General features: G+C 41.0%; 1 protein-coding gene across 1 annotated transcript; it reads right to left on the bottom strand.

Annotated features, from left to right (window-relative positions):
* Positions 1–3,478: 3,478 nt before the first annotated feature.
* Positions 3,479–16,719, bottom strand: slc16a12b (solute carrier family 16 member 12b). The gene is made up of 7 exons (XM_012833413.3): positions 15,713–16,719; positions 13,312–13,598; positions 9,956–10,059; positions 8,264–8,407; positions 7,366–7,993; positions 5,727–5,986; positions 3,479–4,688 (listed from the first exon to the last, which is right to left on the bottom strand). The coding sequence occupies exons 2-7, from the start codon at positions 13,428–13,430 to the stop codon at positions 4,447–4,449; spliced, it is 1,497 nt and encodes a 498-aa protein (XP_012688867.2). The 5' UTR covers positions 13,431–13,598; positions 15,713–16,719; the 3' UTR covers positions 3,479–4,446.
* Positions 16,720–16,790: the final 71 nt, after the last annotated feature.

Consider the following 16,790-nt stretch of genomic DNA (forward strand, 5'->3'; position numbering starts at 1 on the left):
CTTGCTGCCTGAGTTTGATGCCAAATCGTGCTACTATGTTCCAAACATCCAGACAAACTTTCAGCACGGAGATATCTATTAAACCATTTGCTTTCAGATAGGAGACCAACTTCCTTGCTTCCACACTAAGGAAGATCTTTCTTTCCACATTAAGAAGACTAATGTGTCAGAATTGGCCTGTTAACACGTACATTTTTGTCATGATAGCATGTAATATTTTGGGGCATCTATCCAGTGGTGGAGGAAGTACTGAAGTTTAGTACTTAAGTAAAAGTACAAGTACCCAGGAAGATAAAAGTAAAAGTACTACATCAACAATCCTACTTAAGTAAAAGTAAAAAGTACTTACTTTTAAATGTACTTTAAGTATTAAAAGTAAAAGTACTCACGCAATGGGTTGTCTCTCAATGTCTAGGCTGTGCCATTTTGATAAAGAAATAGCTACTGGTAATAAATGCCTCTACAGATGTCACTACTAGTAATAATTATAAGCAACAACATTTGTTAATTGGAAAGGTTGGTGTACTTATGGTGCCTACCATCTGTAATACTGTTCACACTATATCTTACAATTCTGCGGATGACAAGTTATCTACCAGGGATTATTTGCAAAGTTAATACCATTAAGCCGAACCAATAAAGACACCATGTGATATCTTTAAATCTTTTATTTAATTGTAAACGTGTAAAAAAGGGAAACATGGAACATGAAAAACAAATGTGATTGTGAAACTGGACAGAACAAGGCACGCTAGCTTGACATAGCTAACCTACCAGCTTTATCTTACCACTACGTTAAATATATAATGAAGCTCCAATCATGTTTTTTTGATGCTATTGCTGTATGTCAACATGCATTTCGCTAGATAACATTATAATATCATGTCAGTAAACGAATTCAATACATATATCAATATTCAAAAGTCAGGGACATTAACTTAGCATAGCAATCACTGCTTACCTCGATATGCTACTTTAAATTTGAGGGCGAATTATTGAAGGCTAGCAACTCCTTTTTTTGAGGGAGACAGGAAACGCATTGAACGCATTCTTGGGGCCTTTGAACTCGAACATATCTTTTAAATAGGGCCAAGGGTGGCTCATATCAGAGGGCTCAGTTCAGGCCGACTCTGGATCCATGTTGAATAGGCAGTAGTCAGGCTGAATGTTCAACTATAACAGGCAAAGCTACCGCTAGTGCTGCTGCCAAACGCGCACTCTGATATCATTGGAGTTGATAGAGCCACCTGATTGGTTTAAACTTCCAAAACAGCAACGCAATCCATAGTTTTGTGTAGGTGTAACAGTGAAGATTTGGTTTCTTCCACTTGCATCCTTTTTGTGCTATTTAATCACACTGAGCATGTGCATAAGTCATGTTGTTGGGGAAATAGTGGCCTCTAGGGGTTATGCATGTTGTACAGAGTGGCTCTCCTCAGAGTTCGGGGATATAGAGTCACGGTGAGTTGTGCATAAAGAGAGCTCCTACATTATTATTTTAGAATACAATGACTGAATGTATTAAATCCATACTGGTTTAGGAATTATGCACCTCTGAATGTATATTTTAATCGATGTTCAAAATCACACGTGTGAATAGCTAATGTTTAAGCTCCCTCTTAGATTAGCACACTGTAAGGTGTCCCATGCTGCTGTGCTAAGGAGTCCCGTGATATTGTTTGTGCCAGGTACATGTTTTGTGTTTTATTGTGTATATTTCAATTAGATATATTACTTTGTAATTAAACTTGAATTAACGATGTATGAGAGTTCGGGGATATAGAGTCACGATTAGCACACTGTAAGGTGTCCCATGCTGCTGTGCTAAGGAGTCCCGTGATATTGTTTGTGCCAGGTGAATAAACTGGAGAACTTCACCCACGTCTCCCGGCTTTCTCTATGAAAAAAACTACACAACGCAGACAAATTCAGAGGGGTTACATAGGCAACATTTTGGCGAAACTATGTTCATAAAATGTAACGAGTAACAGCACATATTGTAGAAATGTAGCGGAGTAAAAGTATAGATAATAGCTAAAAAATGTAATGGAGTAAAAGTAAAAAGTATGCACTATTATTTTTACTTAAGTAAAGTACAGATACGTAAAAATGTACTTAAGTAAAGTAACGAAGTAAAAATACTTCGTTACATTCCACCACTGCATCTATCTATTATGGGAACATTCAGTTATGTACTTATGGAGTCATAAATGATTGAGAAAATAGTTAGCCTACCCCTTAGCCTAGGGGTGTGTCACCGAAAGAGTTGATTAGTATTTTACATTGCTAAATGTCAAATTCTGGACGGCCTAAAATTTCCACCAGTTGCAAAAAATATATCACATTTTTAATATTAATCTGATTATTAAAACTAATCTAACTGATATTACAGAACAAACATTTCCAGATGCAGACATCGTAGAGCCAATCCAATTACACCCCTACCTTCCGTGCTCCTGAAGCACTGTGTTGATTGGCTGGGATTGTTTGTGGCTCGGTCTGAGCCACTATGTTTGTTTCTCACTACAGACAGGACTCTGTGTGAGCACTGGATTTTTTTCGGACTACAAATTACAATTTCTTCGTAAATTAAGTGTCATAGATTTTTTTTTTGTCCTACCAGTATGCAATATTAGGCTTCTATACACATCACTCTCTTTAATGCCTTGCGATAAAAAACAAACAAAAGAAAAAACCACTGAAAATATGTGAAGTTCCTCTGCCGTGGAGATACTTGATGTGCGGCAGGGGTTTTCAACTGGTTTTGTCCCAGGGACCACCATTCTGACTAGAAAGTAATTTGCGGCATAGACATATGTACCTATATATACCTATATATAGGTATATACCTATATATGTCTGTGATTTGCGGCCCTACTGATCTGCCTGCGCGCGTGCGTGTTTGTAACCGCAGCCGCCACGCCCCCTCCCCCCGCACAGATATTCTGCCAATAACACTTAAATATGTGAAATTATCAGGGTAGATCACTAACTGCCATCGCCACGCCCCCTCCCCCCACGCACATATTCCGCCTGTAGCACTTGTCAGTGTAATTTCTTTGCTGAACATGGGTCTACATCAGTATATTTCAGGCAATGCGACTTGGCTATTCAGACTATTAAGATTGACATATTTTTCTTATTTTAGATATTTTTCACGATATTCAAGAGTAATTTGGAAATGTGTTGAAATATCAGAGCGAATTTATAAAAATAAAAAAATTCAATGGTGAACTGATCAACATAGGCTCATGTCGCGGACCCCTGGTTGAAAACGCCTGATCTAAAGGGACCTAATACAGCAAAACATCAGTTAATGGCCGCTGTTACTCTGATGGCGAACTTTCTTCTGTGAACACTCATATGTGACCACTTGCCTGGGAGCAATGGATGAATGGCATCTTTTGAACTAGTCCCACGAGGTTCAGCCAATATAGCACAGGTTCAGTCAATATAGCAGTCAGAGTAAAGACGCATGGAGGTTTACAGTATTTTAATTTTCAATTTCAAAAAATAACCAACATATGAAGAGCTTATATTACAAATAGAAAATGCACTTGAAAATGTAATTTACTTTTCTGCTATGAAATAGTGTCCTGTTTGCAAGCTCCCTAACATGTGAATTACAAAGTCATCTTTGAATGAACCATGAATGAAATAAAGTCATGAATTACCATTAGATTCATGTAATCTAAAATGTTCAAAGTCAGGCAAAGAGAGCTGTAGTGATGTTAAGTAGCCAAATATATAAACTGCAAATGTATTTAAATGTTGATTGAAATATTGCTGTCAGCATAGTCTGAAATATCAGTTGTTTCTACTATGTAGATACAAATACACTAAGGTTTGGTATTCATGCATTTGGTTTCAAGAAAGAAGAAAACTGTGCATAATTGTGTTCTTGAGAAAATGATGAAATTACTAAATGACAGATTATGACTACTGAAATGTGAGCAAAAGAGTTCCTTTTGTACCCTGAGCTGCACAAGGTCATAACTGTGCAAAGACACTGTGCTTTCCCCATTTCAGAACAGGCACACATCATTGTTTTATACAGTGGCAATTGTCATTAGTGAATAATAGATTTCACAGTAGATTTCACTGACGAAAGTGAATGATAATTCATTATTTGTGTGATACGATACACAAAGACAAATGTCCTTTGATGCAATGTGCATCAGTGTGTGTCTTTTATAAATAAAAACCCTTTCTTTGGAGTTTTCTTTTTTTTTTTCATTCAAGAGTAAAGTCCTTTTTCTGAGAAGGCTTATTGAATACAGAATAGTTTGTCTGAAAAGTCTCAATGTACTACATCAATCTATTTAGGATTTTTTTGTACTTGTTATATTTTAAAAACTATTGGCATGATTCCAAAAACAACAACAGTATCAGCAGAACACTTTGTCTTGATTAAAAAAAAGCACACAATTTGAAATTGCTTCACTGCTAGGAGGTGGCTGCTGTGTTTGTGGTCATCAGGTCCTTGTTTTTGGTGATATAAAAGTCAGCCTGCTTGCTCTGCCTGCAGGGGTCTCCTGTCGGGGGTTGGGCTCCGTGAATGTCCCGGTGCCTCCGGTGACATCGGCGGATGACGGCGACCGTGGCGAGCAGCAGCGAGCTGGAGATGAGTGAGAAACCACTGAGGAAGAAGGTGGCCGTGTAGTTACCCGTGGTGTCCACCAGCCAACCTGGGACAAGGATGGAGGGAAGGAGACAGAGGGAGGGGTGAAGTGAGAGAGGGAGGGGGGGCGGGGGTAGAGTCAAAGAAAGAAGGAGGAAACATGAGTGAGGGATGGAGAGAGAGAGAGAAGAAAACAAAAACATGTAAATACAAAACAAAGTATTTGAAAGGAGTACTGTGTATTTTTCTCCAGTAGAGAGCAGTATAGTGAAGGCTGCATCTGTGAGAGGAAATATTTTTCTATAATGTGTGTGTTTGTGTGTATGTGAGAGAGAAAGAGATGTTCTGTGTGTTTTTGAGGTCATCGGTGCATCGTCTTTCTTCTCTCTCTCTCTCTCTCTCTCTGTGTATGGTGTGGGTGGTGGATGGAAGGTTGGTGGTTTTAATGATAAGGGACCTTAGAAAAAAAGCTGCCTTGAAGGTAAAACACTTTGACCATTTTTACTGAAATCTTAGCACTTTGTTATTTTGTAGTACGATGTAGATAATATAAATACATTTTACACAACTTCATCAGGTCTGATATATATTTTCCTACCCTTAAAGGCGTAGTCAAATCACACCTCTTACGACGCAACGTGATGATTGGCTGGACTAGTGTATGGCCAGGTCCAAGCCACTTAGTTTGTTTCCCATTTACAGAGTAAGGACTGTGTACCACACAAAGAACAGAGAGCAAAATAAAAGACCTGAGCTGGCTCTAAACATTAACACTGAACTACAAAGCCCTAGCACACCGCATGCCTTGAGTTTAGTTTTTCAATACCTGCCCTGCCCGGCTTTAAAAATGGCTCATTTGGATGTCAGGCTTAGTGATTGGGCAACCCTCATGGGGAAGACAGTTGTCAACCATTTACCAGTATCAATTTTGAGGATTCCCAGCAGTCAATTACACATCTACTGTCTCTCCTTGTGGAACTAAATTACTGTTGATGGTCAAAAGCGGGAAAAAACAAACTTAGAACTTAGAGAAGAGAACACTTAGAACAGATCGTCCTGCGATTTGCTGTGCCAATGATCGACTAACGACCTTGTTGACCCTCACCTCCGATTGGTGGGCTGAGCAGATACGGAATGGCGTGCAGGAAGTAGACGACCCCCAGGGCCGACGACAGGTACGGTGTGCCCACCACGTCAGAGGTCACCACGGGGATGAGCGCCACGTAGGCTCCGTCGAAGTAGCCATAGAGCACGGAGAAGGGTATGAGAAGGGAAAAGCTGCGGAGCAGAGGGATGAACAGGCAGCACAGGCCCTCCATCCCCACCGCGAAGAGGTAGCACAGGTTACGGTGCCTCTTCAACCACCTGTGGGACGTGAATGACAAATCAGAGTCAGTCACAGACAGCATAAAACACACAACCAACCTCACACACACACACACATGCTCACACAAACACACACATACAAACACTCACAGACAAACAATATTGACAAAGCAGTCAAGAATTTTGGCAAAACTAGGTCTCAATCGATAAGCTTCACTTGGAATCTAGACCTGACCCATGCTTATCAAGACACCAATAGTCAATTGCATGTGAAGCATAACAAACAAACACTTGTGTTGTTAACGGTCTACTGAGGCAAGTGAGACTTTGCCAATCTTTCACTTTAAGGGAAGATATTAACCTGCCTGTGTTCTGTACAGGGTCCGAGATAGTTAGGCTGGTTAGAATTCAGTCAGACTCTACTCAGAGCATATTTTTTTTAGAATATAGACCACCTCCTCCAGACCTACACTGAAGTTGAAATAAACACTTACAGTGAGTCTTCAATCTAGTCGAACTAGATTGTCTAGTAGGACTATACTGTCGGTGAGAGAGTCATATTTTATTGTGGACATTCTTTTCAGCCACACCGCAGACGCATTCAGTAAATGAAGACGCATTTGGTGTCCAAATGTCTCTCTTTCCAGTTTGCATTTGCACTCGGACTACCACTGCACTACCACTCTGAGCACAATGAGGATGAAGCCTGGGTAAAAACGAATTACTTGACATTTAAAAATGAACGTCTTGATGCAAGCATGAAGAAGGCTGCCATCTTTTCTGCACTTGAGTAAGGAAAGCACAGTTGGTGCCAGAGTCAGAGGCAATTTGGGGTCAGTTAGACACAAGGTCAAACAGAGTGTCACACACGTACACCCTGAACCCACCCACTACTACACTACTAGACATATTTGGCTGAGTCTGCTATAAATTCTCGGAACATCAAGACCATGCGCAAGTTAGCAAGTTAGTAAGTCATTACTTGGCAAACATTAATCCTAGATGTTCTGAAGATTCGAGATATAAATTCATTATAGAACACCTTCACAGCAAGCACCTTCTCATTTTGCTTTGGTGCAATTTCAGATCAGTGACTAGCAGCAAGATGTTAATTTCCATGAGATGACGTGAGACAACTACATAGCTAGCTGCCTAGGTTGGTAGCTACATTATATTAGCCACTTTCTGTTCAATTAAAACCTTTGGGGGTTAGTCTTTATTATTTTCCTGCCACCAGTCTTTCAAGAACAGTAGACCTGTTCTGGCTAATTCTTTTTCTACATGACCTAACATCATTGCTCAAGCACAACATGTGATGTATGGTCTGTTTACCAAAACTCATCCATCAACGCTTATAATATTATATAATATTTAGATTTTGTCAGATGCAAAAAAAAGATGGAATGAGGACGCCATACCTCCTGTCAGTAAGCCATCCAAAAGAGATATTCCCAAAGATGTCGACGACACCCAGGATGGACATGAGGAAGGCAGCCTGGTGGTGGCTGACCCCGACGTCCAGTGCATATGGCACCAGGTAGACGAAGGGCAGGCTGCAACCATTGGCCAGGAACAGGAAAGAGCCCGCCAGCACCAGGAAGTCCGGCATGAGCAGGAAGCGGTACTCATGTAGGGACTGGAAGCAAGAGAAGGATAAGGAGGAGGAAGAGGAGGAAGAGGAGGAAGAAGAACAAAGCTCACTGTCTGTCTTGGCCTGGAGTGGCTCCTCCGTGGGGCCTGCCAATGGGGCTTTGACATCGTAGCCGCACTCTGAGTCCATGGGTAACGGGCGGACTTCGTCCTCTTTGTAGGCGATGGGCCGCAGCAGAGCCCCGCAGACACACAGGTTGGAGGCAAAGCCCCCAAGAATGAGCAGCGCGCCACGCCACGAGTAGTAGTCAATCAGGAGCTGCACAACAGGCGCCAGGACAAACGTTCCAATGCCACTCCCAGACATGGCGATACCATAGGCCAAGGCCTTCCTCTCAGAGAAATAGGCTCCCACCATGGCGATGGCCGGGGTGTAGGACAGGGCGAACCCAATGCCTGTAACGACAATACACAATAATCAGAGTTTAAAGTTATTCATTTCGTTACAGTCATGCAGCATACGTAAAAGAGTCCTGAGCGACATAGCCCCTTTTCTCCCCTGTAACTAAACCTCAAAACTTGGTGAGATTCATGCCAAGGCTTAAAAATATGTATAACATAAAAATATGAATTAGTATTTGTTTGACCAAACCACAAACAGGTCCATGTAAAATGTTCTTGAGGGTGATTTCAGCGTTTTTTGGACATGCATATCCGAGGACTGACCTGTCAAGACCCCCAGGCTAAGGTACAGGTACTCCAGGCTGGTGGCGAAGGAGCTGAGCACCAGGCCGGTGGATGCCAGGAGTCCTCCCAGAATCACAGCCACGCGACATGAGTACCTGTTCCCAATGAAGCTGCCAAGAGGTGCTTCCGTGAGAAAGAAAGAAAGGTTCACATCACGTTACCTTAATACACATAGTAAAGTTGACAAATAAATATCACAGTTACTTTAATACACATAGTAAAGTTGACAAATAAATATCACAGTTACATTCATACACATAGTAAAGTTGACAAATAAATATCACAGTTACATTCATACACTTGCTAAAGTTGACTAATAAATATCACAGTTTCATAGTATGTACCGTATGTTCCCTAGTGGACCCACAGCCTTGTGCTTGATTTACCAGTTGAGCTAGAGAGGGAAATGCAGAAACAGCTACAGGCCAGTAGTTTTGGTTTAAACCAAAACATCACATTCCACCCATGTGGGTGTGTGGACACTTCTACCCTATTGCAAGTAAGTTAATTGCGGCAGCTAGTCTTAGAAGAGCCATGACAGTTTCAAAAATATTTATATATTCTTTTCCTCATTCTTTCTAATCCTCTCCAAAATCAGCAAGCCCAAACGACGAGAAGTCAACAAACAGGATGGCTGTCCACAGGTCACTGTGTGGTGACACGGACGTGTTCTCTCAAGATGTGCGCTGTGTGAGAGAGAGAGGCGGAGCAGTGGGAACCCTAGTCTCCAGCTGTGCACAGCTTGTTCGTGAGTCTTATTCAATCCTCACACACACAAACGCTCATATACGCAAGCGCAAACACGCAAACACACACACACACAAAAACACAAAACCTCTAAAACCGGAAGAGCATGACTTCAAAGTCTGTTCCGTAGGATGAAGCTGAATGAATCCATACAGTTTACACAATTGTTCGATATATACGCCAGGCATCGCTGTTAGGCATCAATCACATCTTTGCCTTTACTCCTCGATAAATCTAACTAAACACATGATGTTATACCTGAGGCTGCACTGCCTTCAGTGTCAATGTTAGTGGTTTATCAGCTGACAAAAGCAGTCTTTGGCAGCTGCAGGATGATAAGCATTCTAAAGGGCTCTTGCAACAGTCATCAATACACAACTGCGCTCTATTTAAAATGACACATCTTATCAATGTGTATTTACAAAAAAAATTAAAAATCTGTAAATATCTGTGAACAATAATGTTGTTAGCTGGCAATATCTGTTGCTATTTACTTTACAACAAAAGCTCACTTGGTATGTGACCATCATGCACCAGCTGACCCCAAAATCAGGGTAAGAATAGTAGAAGCAGCAGAGTACAATTACATCTGCATGCTGACTATGCAGGACGTCTACAAAGTCTGAATTGTTATCCTTTTAAGGAAAGAATGTGTGTGTTGTCAAAAATGCCATATAAACAGACCTATATGGGCTTTTTTGGCTGACTGTTCAGCTGTCTTTATGCATATCTACTATACAGGTTGAAAAGTCATAGATAACCCACTGACCTTTGTCATACTGACATCTCAGTGCCTGCAAATTTTCACTTAAAAATCACTTAAAAATGGAAAAACAATGGTTTTAAAAATCACTTAAAAACGGAAAAACAATGGTTTTAAAAATCACTTAAAAACTGAAGGACAATGTTTTTTCTTCCTCTTACCGCAGAGCATAGTGGTGCAGTCAACTAAGGAGTGGATCCAAGCAGTCCCTGAGTAGTCATGTCCAAAGTGCATCTGAAACTCCACAAAGAAAATGGAGACACACCTGCAACACACAAAGATATTTAGAGAGAATTAAAGAGAAATCAATGGCCACACAATGTATTAATATGCAAAAGCATGATACAAATATTTGATATATTTTACATTTTCCACTGGGTTTCCAACCATGCATATGTTGACCATTCGAATAGGAAATCCTGAGTGTAAACGTGAGTCGAATAAGACATTTATTCCCTGGAATAGGCTGGAATAACTCACTATTCACACAGGGTGTAATGCAACTAAGGTTTATAAAAATGTTTTTTTTTGTCTCATTTGTTGCAATTTTTTTAGGTATTTTCGTTAAAGTTGCCCTGACAATATCAAGAACAGCTACAGACACAGGCAGATATCACTACACCACTGTCCAACAGTTTTAACCACCAACCTAGATGCTAATGTATCACCAGCTTCATATCGCAACTAGACATCCCGCATAGTGGTGCGCCGTATGACGGCTGCATAAAGTGATAGACTGAACAAGAATTAAGCGGAACTAAGAAATAAAATCAGTATTAAAAGAAATATATACTGTATATATATAAAAAGACAGAATAATATATATTTCTATATACATGTAATTTAACCCTGTAAAGACTGACACATCCAGTGTTAGCCAGAAAATTGTCATTTTTGTGGTGTATTGGACCTTGGACCAACATTTTGGAATATTTAATTTCAAAGAAAAGGTTTTTGTTTATTATTATTATTACAGCACTGTCCAGTGGTCAAATGTGGCAACATTTTTGCACCACCTCAGGAAGAGGTCCTGAGTCGATATAGTGTCATCAAAGAGTTGCTGAGATATGATCTTTCTGTCAGCATCATTAATTGAAATACAATAAAAAGACAATGGAGGGATTTGCAGATAATTTGCCTCAAATACTTGCTGTATCATATTTCATACTTGATACATTTATCTTAAATAACTGCTGTATCATATCTGATACATACATTTTCAACAAGATTTTACTATACAATAAATTAAATATAAAGTCATTATAAGTTGCTTCAATACAGTTTTATATTGAAATACATATTATTTTAACAGTAACTTTTTCAAAATTGCCAAACATTTCCCTGCCAAATACTTGTGAGTTACTACATGAAGGCAGCCATTTTGAATATAGCATTCAAAGACCCACTGATGCCTAGAGTGCACTTACAGCCTGACACCAATATGGACTTGACTATGGACCTTATATTCCATATCAGCCATGTCATGTCAAGTTTCATGTGGATTGGAAGTATATGACATTGTCGACCAAAAATCAGAGGGAATTTTATTTTGACAAAGAAGAGCAACGGCAGTCATAACGATGCTCACGTGGCACAATCATCACATGAATGTCCTGATTATAATGGGTAGAATTCATCTGACTTTACTGGTATTGCTGGTGCCACAGTTTACTAGCTGACTTATTTTGTCCACTTAGCAGATGCTTTCCCCCAAGCTGACTTACAGCATGGAACAGATTCATTTTTCCCGACAGTATGTATTCTCGCTCAGTATTGTAGCCCTGACCTTGATGTAGTTGAGCCTCATGTTGTTAGCATCTTCTCTACCCGTTGAACTACAAGAACAATGCAACACTTAAGCCCAGTGCACTGTAATTACTAGGACGTTCTAAGAAAAACTATTACCTAACTGGCAGCTGGAGAACAGGAGGGGGGGGGGGGGAGAGAGAGAAGCTTTTGGGTCTGTTTGAAGGCCCACGCTGCCTGCTGGATGGAAACGTGTCCGAAATTGGGGGTGGGGAGGAGGGGGGGAAGCGTTGAGAAGAGAGATGGCTATCCTGTGCTGGCTCTGCACCTGTGCAAACAAGAGCGTCAATGCCAGGACAGGGAGGCCACTGAGGTCAAACAGGCTCGCTGGAAGCTGCTGCATGGCGAGGGACAGCCAGCCTCCCTCGAGTACATCCCTGCCACGTCACGACATTCACGCACCGGGCCAAGCATGTGCCATTTCTTTCCAGGGAAATGTTCTTAGAAGAAGACACACACATACAGATACACACACACACACACACACACACAAGCAATGATGATTTATCTTTGAAGTGTAAATATTGGGTAATGGCTTTAAGTTTTACCATTTCAGGAGTGAATATTGTGTGCTTGACACTTGCACATGTGCAGACTCGCATGCAAGCATGCACACACACATACGCACACAAGTCATGAAGACGGTTGGGTCAACGCCTGAAACTTGATAACTCGAACTTTCGGGTAGAGCAACATTAGAATCCTTCACACCCTCAAGGGTGAAAATTACTCCTTCCTCACAACAAAGGGATCAAATGTCAAAGAGCTCAAATGGCTCAGATTAGCAATGCTACAGCAAGAACTGCCATAGCAGAGGGAACCCAGGTAGGGACCCTCAGTCACTATTTGACCTCCTCCAGTGCACTCACACTATGCCATGTTATTTTTATGGCCGTTATTGGCCGATAACTTCACAATTAACTCACAGCATAGCTGTTACGGAGGAGAAAATGACATGATTCACAGAGGACATTGCGGTATCTTATAGATAAGGCGTATGCTGACACCACACACACTCTCTGGTTGCCACAAAGCCATTGATTAAGATAGTGATGTTACACAAATCACAGTTGAAAAGAAGTAGACACATTGCCATATGCTCAAAAGAGAAGAAGCATGTCTGATCCAACACGTTCAGGAAACACAAGTTGTTTACGGGCTGACATGTGAAACCCGATCTGAACGGTGGCCAGACAAGGTCGGACACTCTCTGTCAACGTAAAGCGCAGTCAAACTCTTTAGTAATTCTGGGTCAAGCAACAACTAAATATAGTCATATGTTTTTGTCCTGGTTAGACATACTTTCACCAGACACTGTATGAGACCTTTGAAATGTATTCATATGTAGTTAAAGGGCTGTTAACACAGTAATTATCAGTATAATACTCAATATTCCTTCGGCTCCGGTCAGTCTCAGTGTAATATTCAGTAGTCCTCATGCTCCTGTCAGTACAGCCTGGCTTAAACTCTATGTGGTTCAGTAGTTTTAAAATCACCACACAAACGTGAAAAGTTGATGTTTGGCAAAGGTGAATCTCATGTCCTTACATAAGGTAAACTCCAGGTCACTGTCAAGTTGCAAGAAAGCACAGTGTTCCAGACTACTAGTACCCAAAATCCGGCTCATAAATCTGCTGTTATCAAGTGCCGTAGGTTTAATGGACTCCTATGCTTCTGCGTGTTGAATGTGCCAAGGCTGGGCCCCACTCACCTAGTCACGGCGCGGGTGCAGACGGTGACCATGAAGCAGCCGGCCACGATCATCCAGCCCCAACCGCCATCCTGTGGCAGCACGTCCACGGTTCTCTGTTTCCTTGTCTCCTGGGCCATGGTGGTTCCCCTCTGATCTCTCTCTCTCTCTCTCTCTTGTTCCACACCGTGCACCCACTCCTCTTTGGTCCCCTAGTCTTGCTCTTCAGTCCAGCTTCAGCGCTCTTGTGTGGCCTCGTCAATGCCGTGAGTGGAAGTACAGGCAGAGACTGACGGTCAGTGACTTTCCTGCATCAAGGGAGCACAGGGGGTGGTGGCAGAAGTGAAGGAGAGAGAAAAGCAGGTGAACAAAATAAAGCCAAGAGGTGACGACATTGTTTCATCACTCACACGTGGTTGATTTGTGCGCACACTTAACAGCATTGTACATGCTGGTGTCCCAATCAGCACTTTTTGGTTAGGCCTGGTTACTGGCTAACTATGCTGCCCTCTAATCAGTTCAAGTTTAGATGTACATAGGGGATACTGAAGGGAGGGGTGGGGACTGGGGGCTTTGTCATACTGTGTGGTGGCAAGTTTGAGGCGGTGTGTGTGAGGGTGGACTCCATGAGGGAGGAGGCGTTTACTGCCAAAATGCAGCATTCTGCTGGCTTTTAGGGTTCCTGCTGTCTGCTGCCTTGATGTCCATGACTCTGCTGCAAGGCTGACACAGAGACTTCCTTCCCTCAATGCCTGATACCTTCCAAAACATTGAATCTATTCAGCAACCTTTCCACCACTTAGCTCCAGAAAAGAAAATGCTACATAATTCAGCAGTTTAGCTCTTAACATTTAGTCGCTATCCATTCATTGCCCTTCAACCAGAACTACACTATAGGCTAATAAACATAGTTATGATATGTAGTATCCAGGTTAACCATATGTTTTTATTTGTATGCACTATGTTATATGTATGATATGAATATGACTTACTATCAAGCATTTTAAATTGCATGTGAAAACTTTTTGTATGCAGAGTTGTTGCAGTCGGTTATGATGCAATCATGCCTTTTAGTTTGAGAATCACCCTATGTGTACCCGCAACTGACCAGACATACTAACTGTTGCGTTGTACATCTTAGGGTAGGATAACCGGTTTACTTTATCTACACATTTACGGAGGAATAAGTGACACAGCTCGCCATCGGAATTACTTTACCGGAAAGAGAACAATAATTTATTATGCACCTGCTTATATACAATACAGCAATACGTAACGTCCAATCAGATCACTGTATGAGAGCATAAGACCCCCACTAGAATCAACACTAACAAGGACGTAAAAAACGTTGGCACTAAATTATCGACTGACAGTAAGCCTAAATGCTTTCAGTTGACCATGAGCTAGTTGTAGAACAAGATTCAAACACAAGGGTTCACAGCAGGGGAGTATCCTTCAGGCCATTCTACAGAAAATTTGGGAAGTTGCCCATACAACAAAATAACGGCATAAAACTATCCTATCATTAACTGAGTAGGCTAATACAATATGGTGCCAGAATGCCGTATTGTTAAGAGTGAGACCAGGGTATTTATTGTTGGTATGCCATTAATTATAAAGATTTCATGGTTGGGTAAGTAAGAAGAATTCCATACTGTGTTCAGACCTCTAGTTTTGACCAGTGGTCTCAATATCAACAGAGTAGTTAGGATAACCCTAGTTCCATCCTGGTCTTAAGTAAGACAAAGACTTCAGAGGAGAAACCAAAGATGAATGAAAGCCCCAAAAAGATGACCAAATTATGAGAATATTTAATCTGCTGGCCTTTCAATTCTAAAAAATTGCATCTGACACGTGGTTTAATCTGTTTTTGGCGGTTTTATGATAACACTATAGAGAAACGAACTTAATTGGAATCTTAAATCTTGCTGTAACCTTATTTAAATTAACGCGGCACAACACTAGAAAACTGACGATGCTGTTGAGGTTGTTTTTTTGTAAGCCTCGGTGTTAAAATATGGTCCAACCGTAATAAAAAAAAATATGTTCTAAAGCATTTTAGAGTCAATGATGCATTTAAGTATGTCTAAGCCTGCATCGTGCCAGAAAGGAAAACAAACTAGTTGCGACAGATGTGCATCTTTGTTGCACAAGGATGTGTCTTACTGCATAGAACCACAAGTCCCTTGTCATCTAAAATGTTCACAAACCATTTTTTTGTACAATGGCATACATTTAACCAACATGAAAACCCAACCAACGTGTTAATACAGGTTTCAACAATTCATTCCTTTCGGTGTTTATCCGTCGTCGTTCTCAATACATATATAAAGGTACATTGCTGTAGGCTACGTTACTATTTTATATTCGCACAGTCAACATTAGTTAAAAGAAAACACGTTACTTCTTCTGAGGAACTTACCATTTTCACATAGGCTTATAAACCCTTTCTTGCCCCCACATTTTTCACAAAACAGTCGTCAATACTTCCCGTGTAGCCCTAATGAACGACCTCAGTGACACCAACGAAACTTTCAGTCCATGCTTAGTTATGGCGAGCACAAATTGTGCGAACCCGGGGTTCATGAACATGCATTCGAGCTTACAACCAATGGATTTACCTACCTCTTTTTCCACTCCCCCCAACACGTGAAACTAAATTATGCAATTATGCATGGCTGTGTACCGTGAGCCTTCCCAGTTTGCCAGGGCACTTATGGTAGTGTAATAGTTACTTGAATTGTTAACCCAATTAGAGTACATTTTGTGTTGCTGTGGATCTCATGAACTAAGTCAAGACACAGTCGAATTGCAAAAAGGTGATGGTTGTTGGTTTTTGTGGCTTTAGGGCATTGAGGCAATGGCCTGGTAAACTGCCATAACCATTACCAAACAACCATAAACAGAAACAAAAAACACTCTAAAATCGACAGGTTTAGAAAACACATCACACACAATTGGCCTTACTAGTCCCTTAGAAGTTAATCTAGGTTTATGCAGTTTATCTGTTTTCTAAGCACAATAAAACTTTTGTTCAATGTGGACTTACATTTTGACACCCCCTACTATGAAAAGGTTTAAGGGGCCCTATCATTCATACAATGCTATGTGTATAAGCACAAGTAGACCCTAGTAGAATAGCAGCAATACAGGCCACAAGTCTAACACCCATTATAAGACAATTAATTTGCCTTGTCCATTTATGAAGACATATTTGTGTGTATGAGTAAAGGTGCAGCATGTAGGATTTAGGGGAAATGGAATTAATACTATTAAAAATAATGCTGTTATTAGTGTATAACTACAAATTGTTGTGCCTTCGTTAGCCCTGAATGAGCCCTCCATGCCTACATAGGGAGTGGGTCGTCTTCCGTGAAGCGTTTGTATGTTTAAGTGGCAGCACTAATTTGGTGGTGGAACGTGAAGAAGAAAAACATTGGAAACAGGTTCAGTTGGTTGCAATCTGCGACCTCACCGCTAGATCCCACTAAATCCTACAC

Source organism: Clupea harengus, chromosome 23, assembly GCF_900700415.2.
Source record: "Clupea harengus chromosome 23, Ch_v2.0.2, whole genome shotgun sequence".
NCBI classification, from domain to species: domain Eukaryota; kingdom Metazoa; phylum Chordata; class Actinopteri; order Clupeiformes; family Clupeidae; genus Clupea; species Clupea harengus.

Bases quoted from the DNA above. Each gene is read 5' to 3' on its own strand.
- slc16a12b (XM_012833413.3), bottom strand. From the start codon at position 13,430: ATGGCCCAGGAGACAAGGAAACAGAGAACCGTGGACGTGCTGCCACAG. The intron at 10,060-13,311 runs GTGAGTGGGGCC...TGTGTGTTGCAG, and splicing joins TGCACCCGCGCCGTGACTAG to GTGTGTCTCCATTTTCTTTG. The intron at 7,994-8,263 runs GTCAGTCCTCGG...TTGTCGTTACAG, and splicing joins TAGCCTGGGGGTCTTGACAG to GCATTGGGTTCGCCCTGTCC.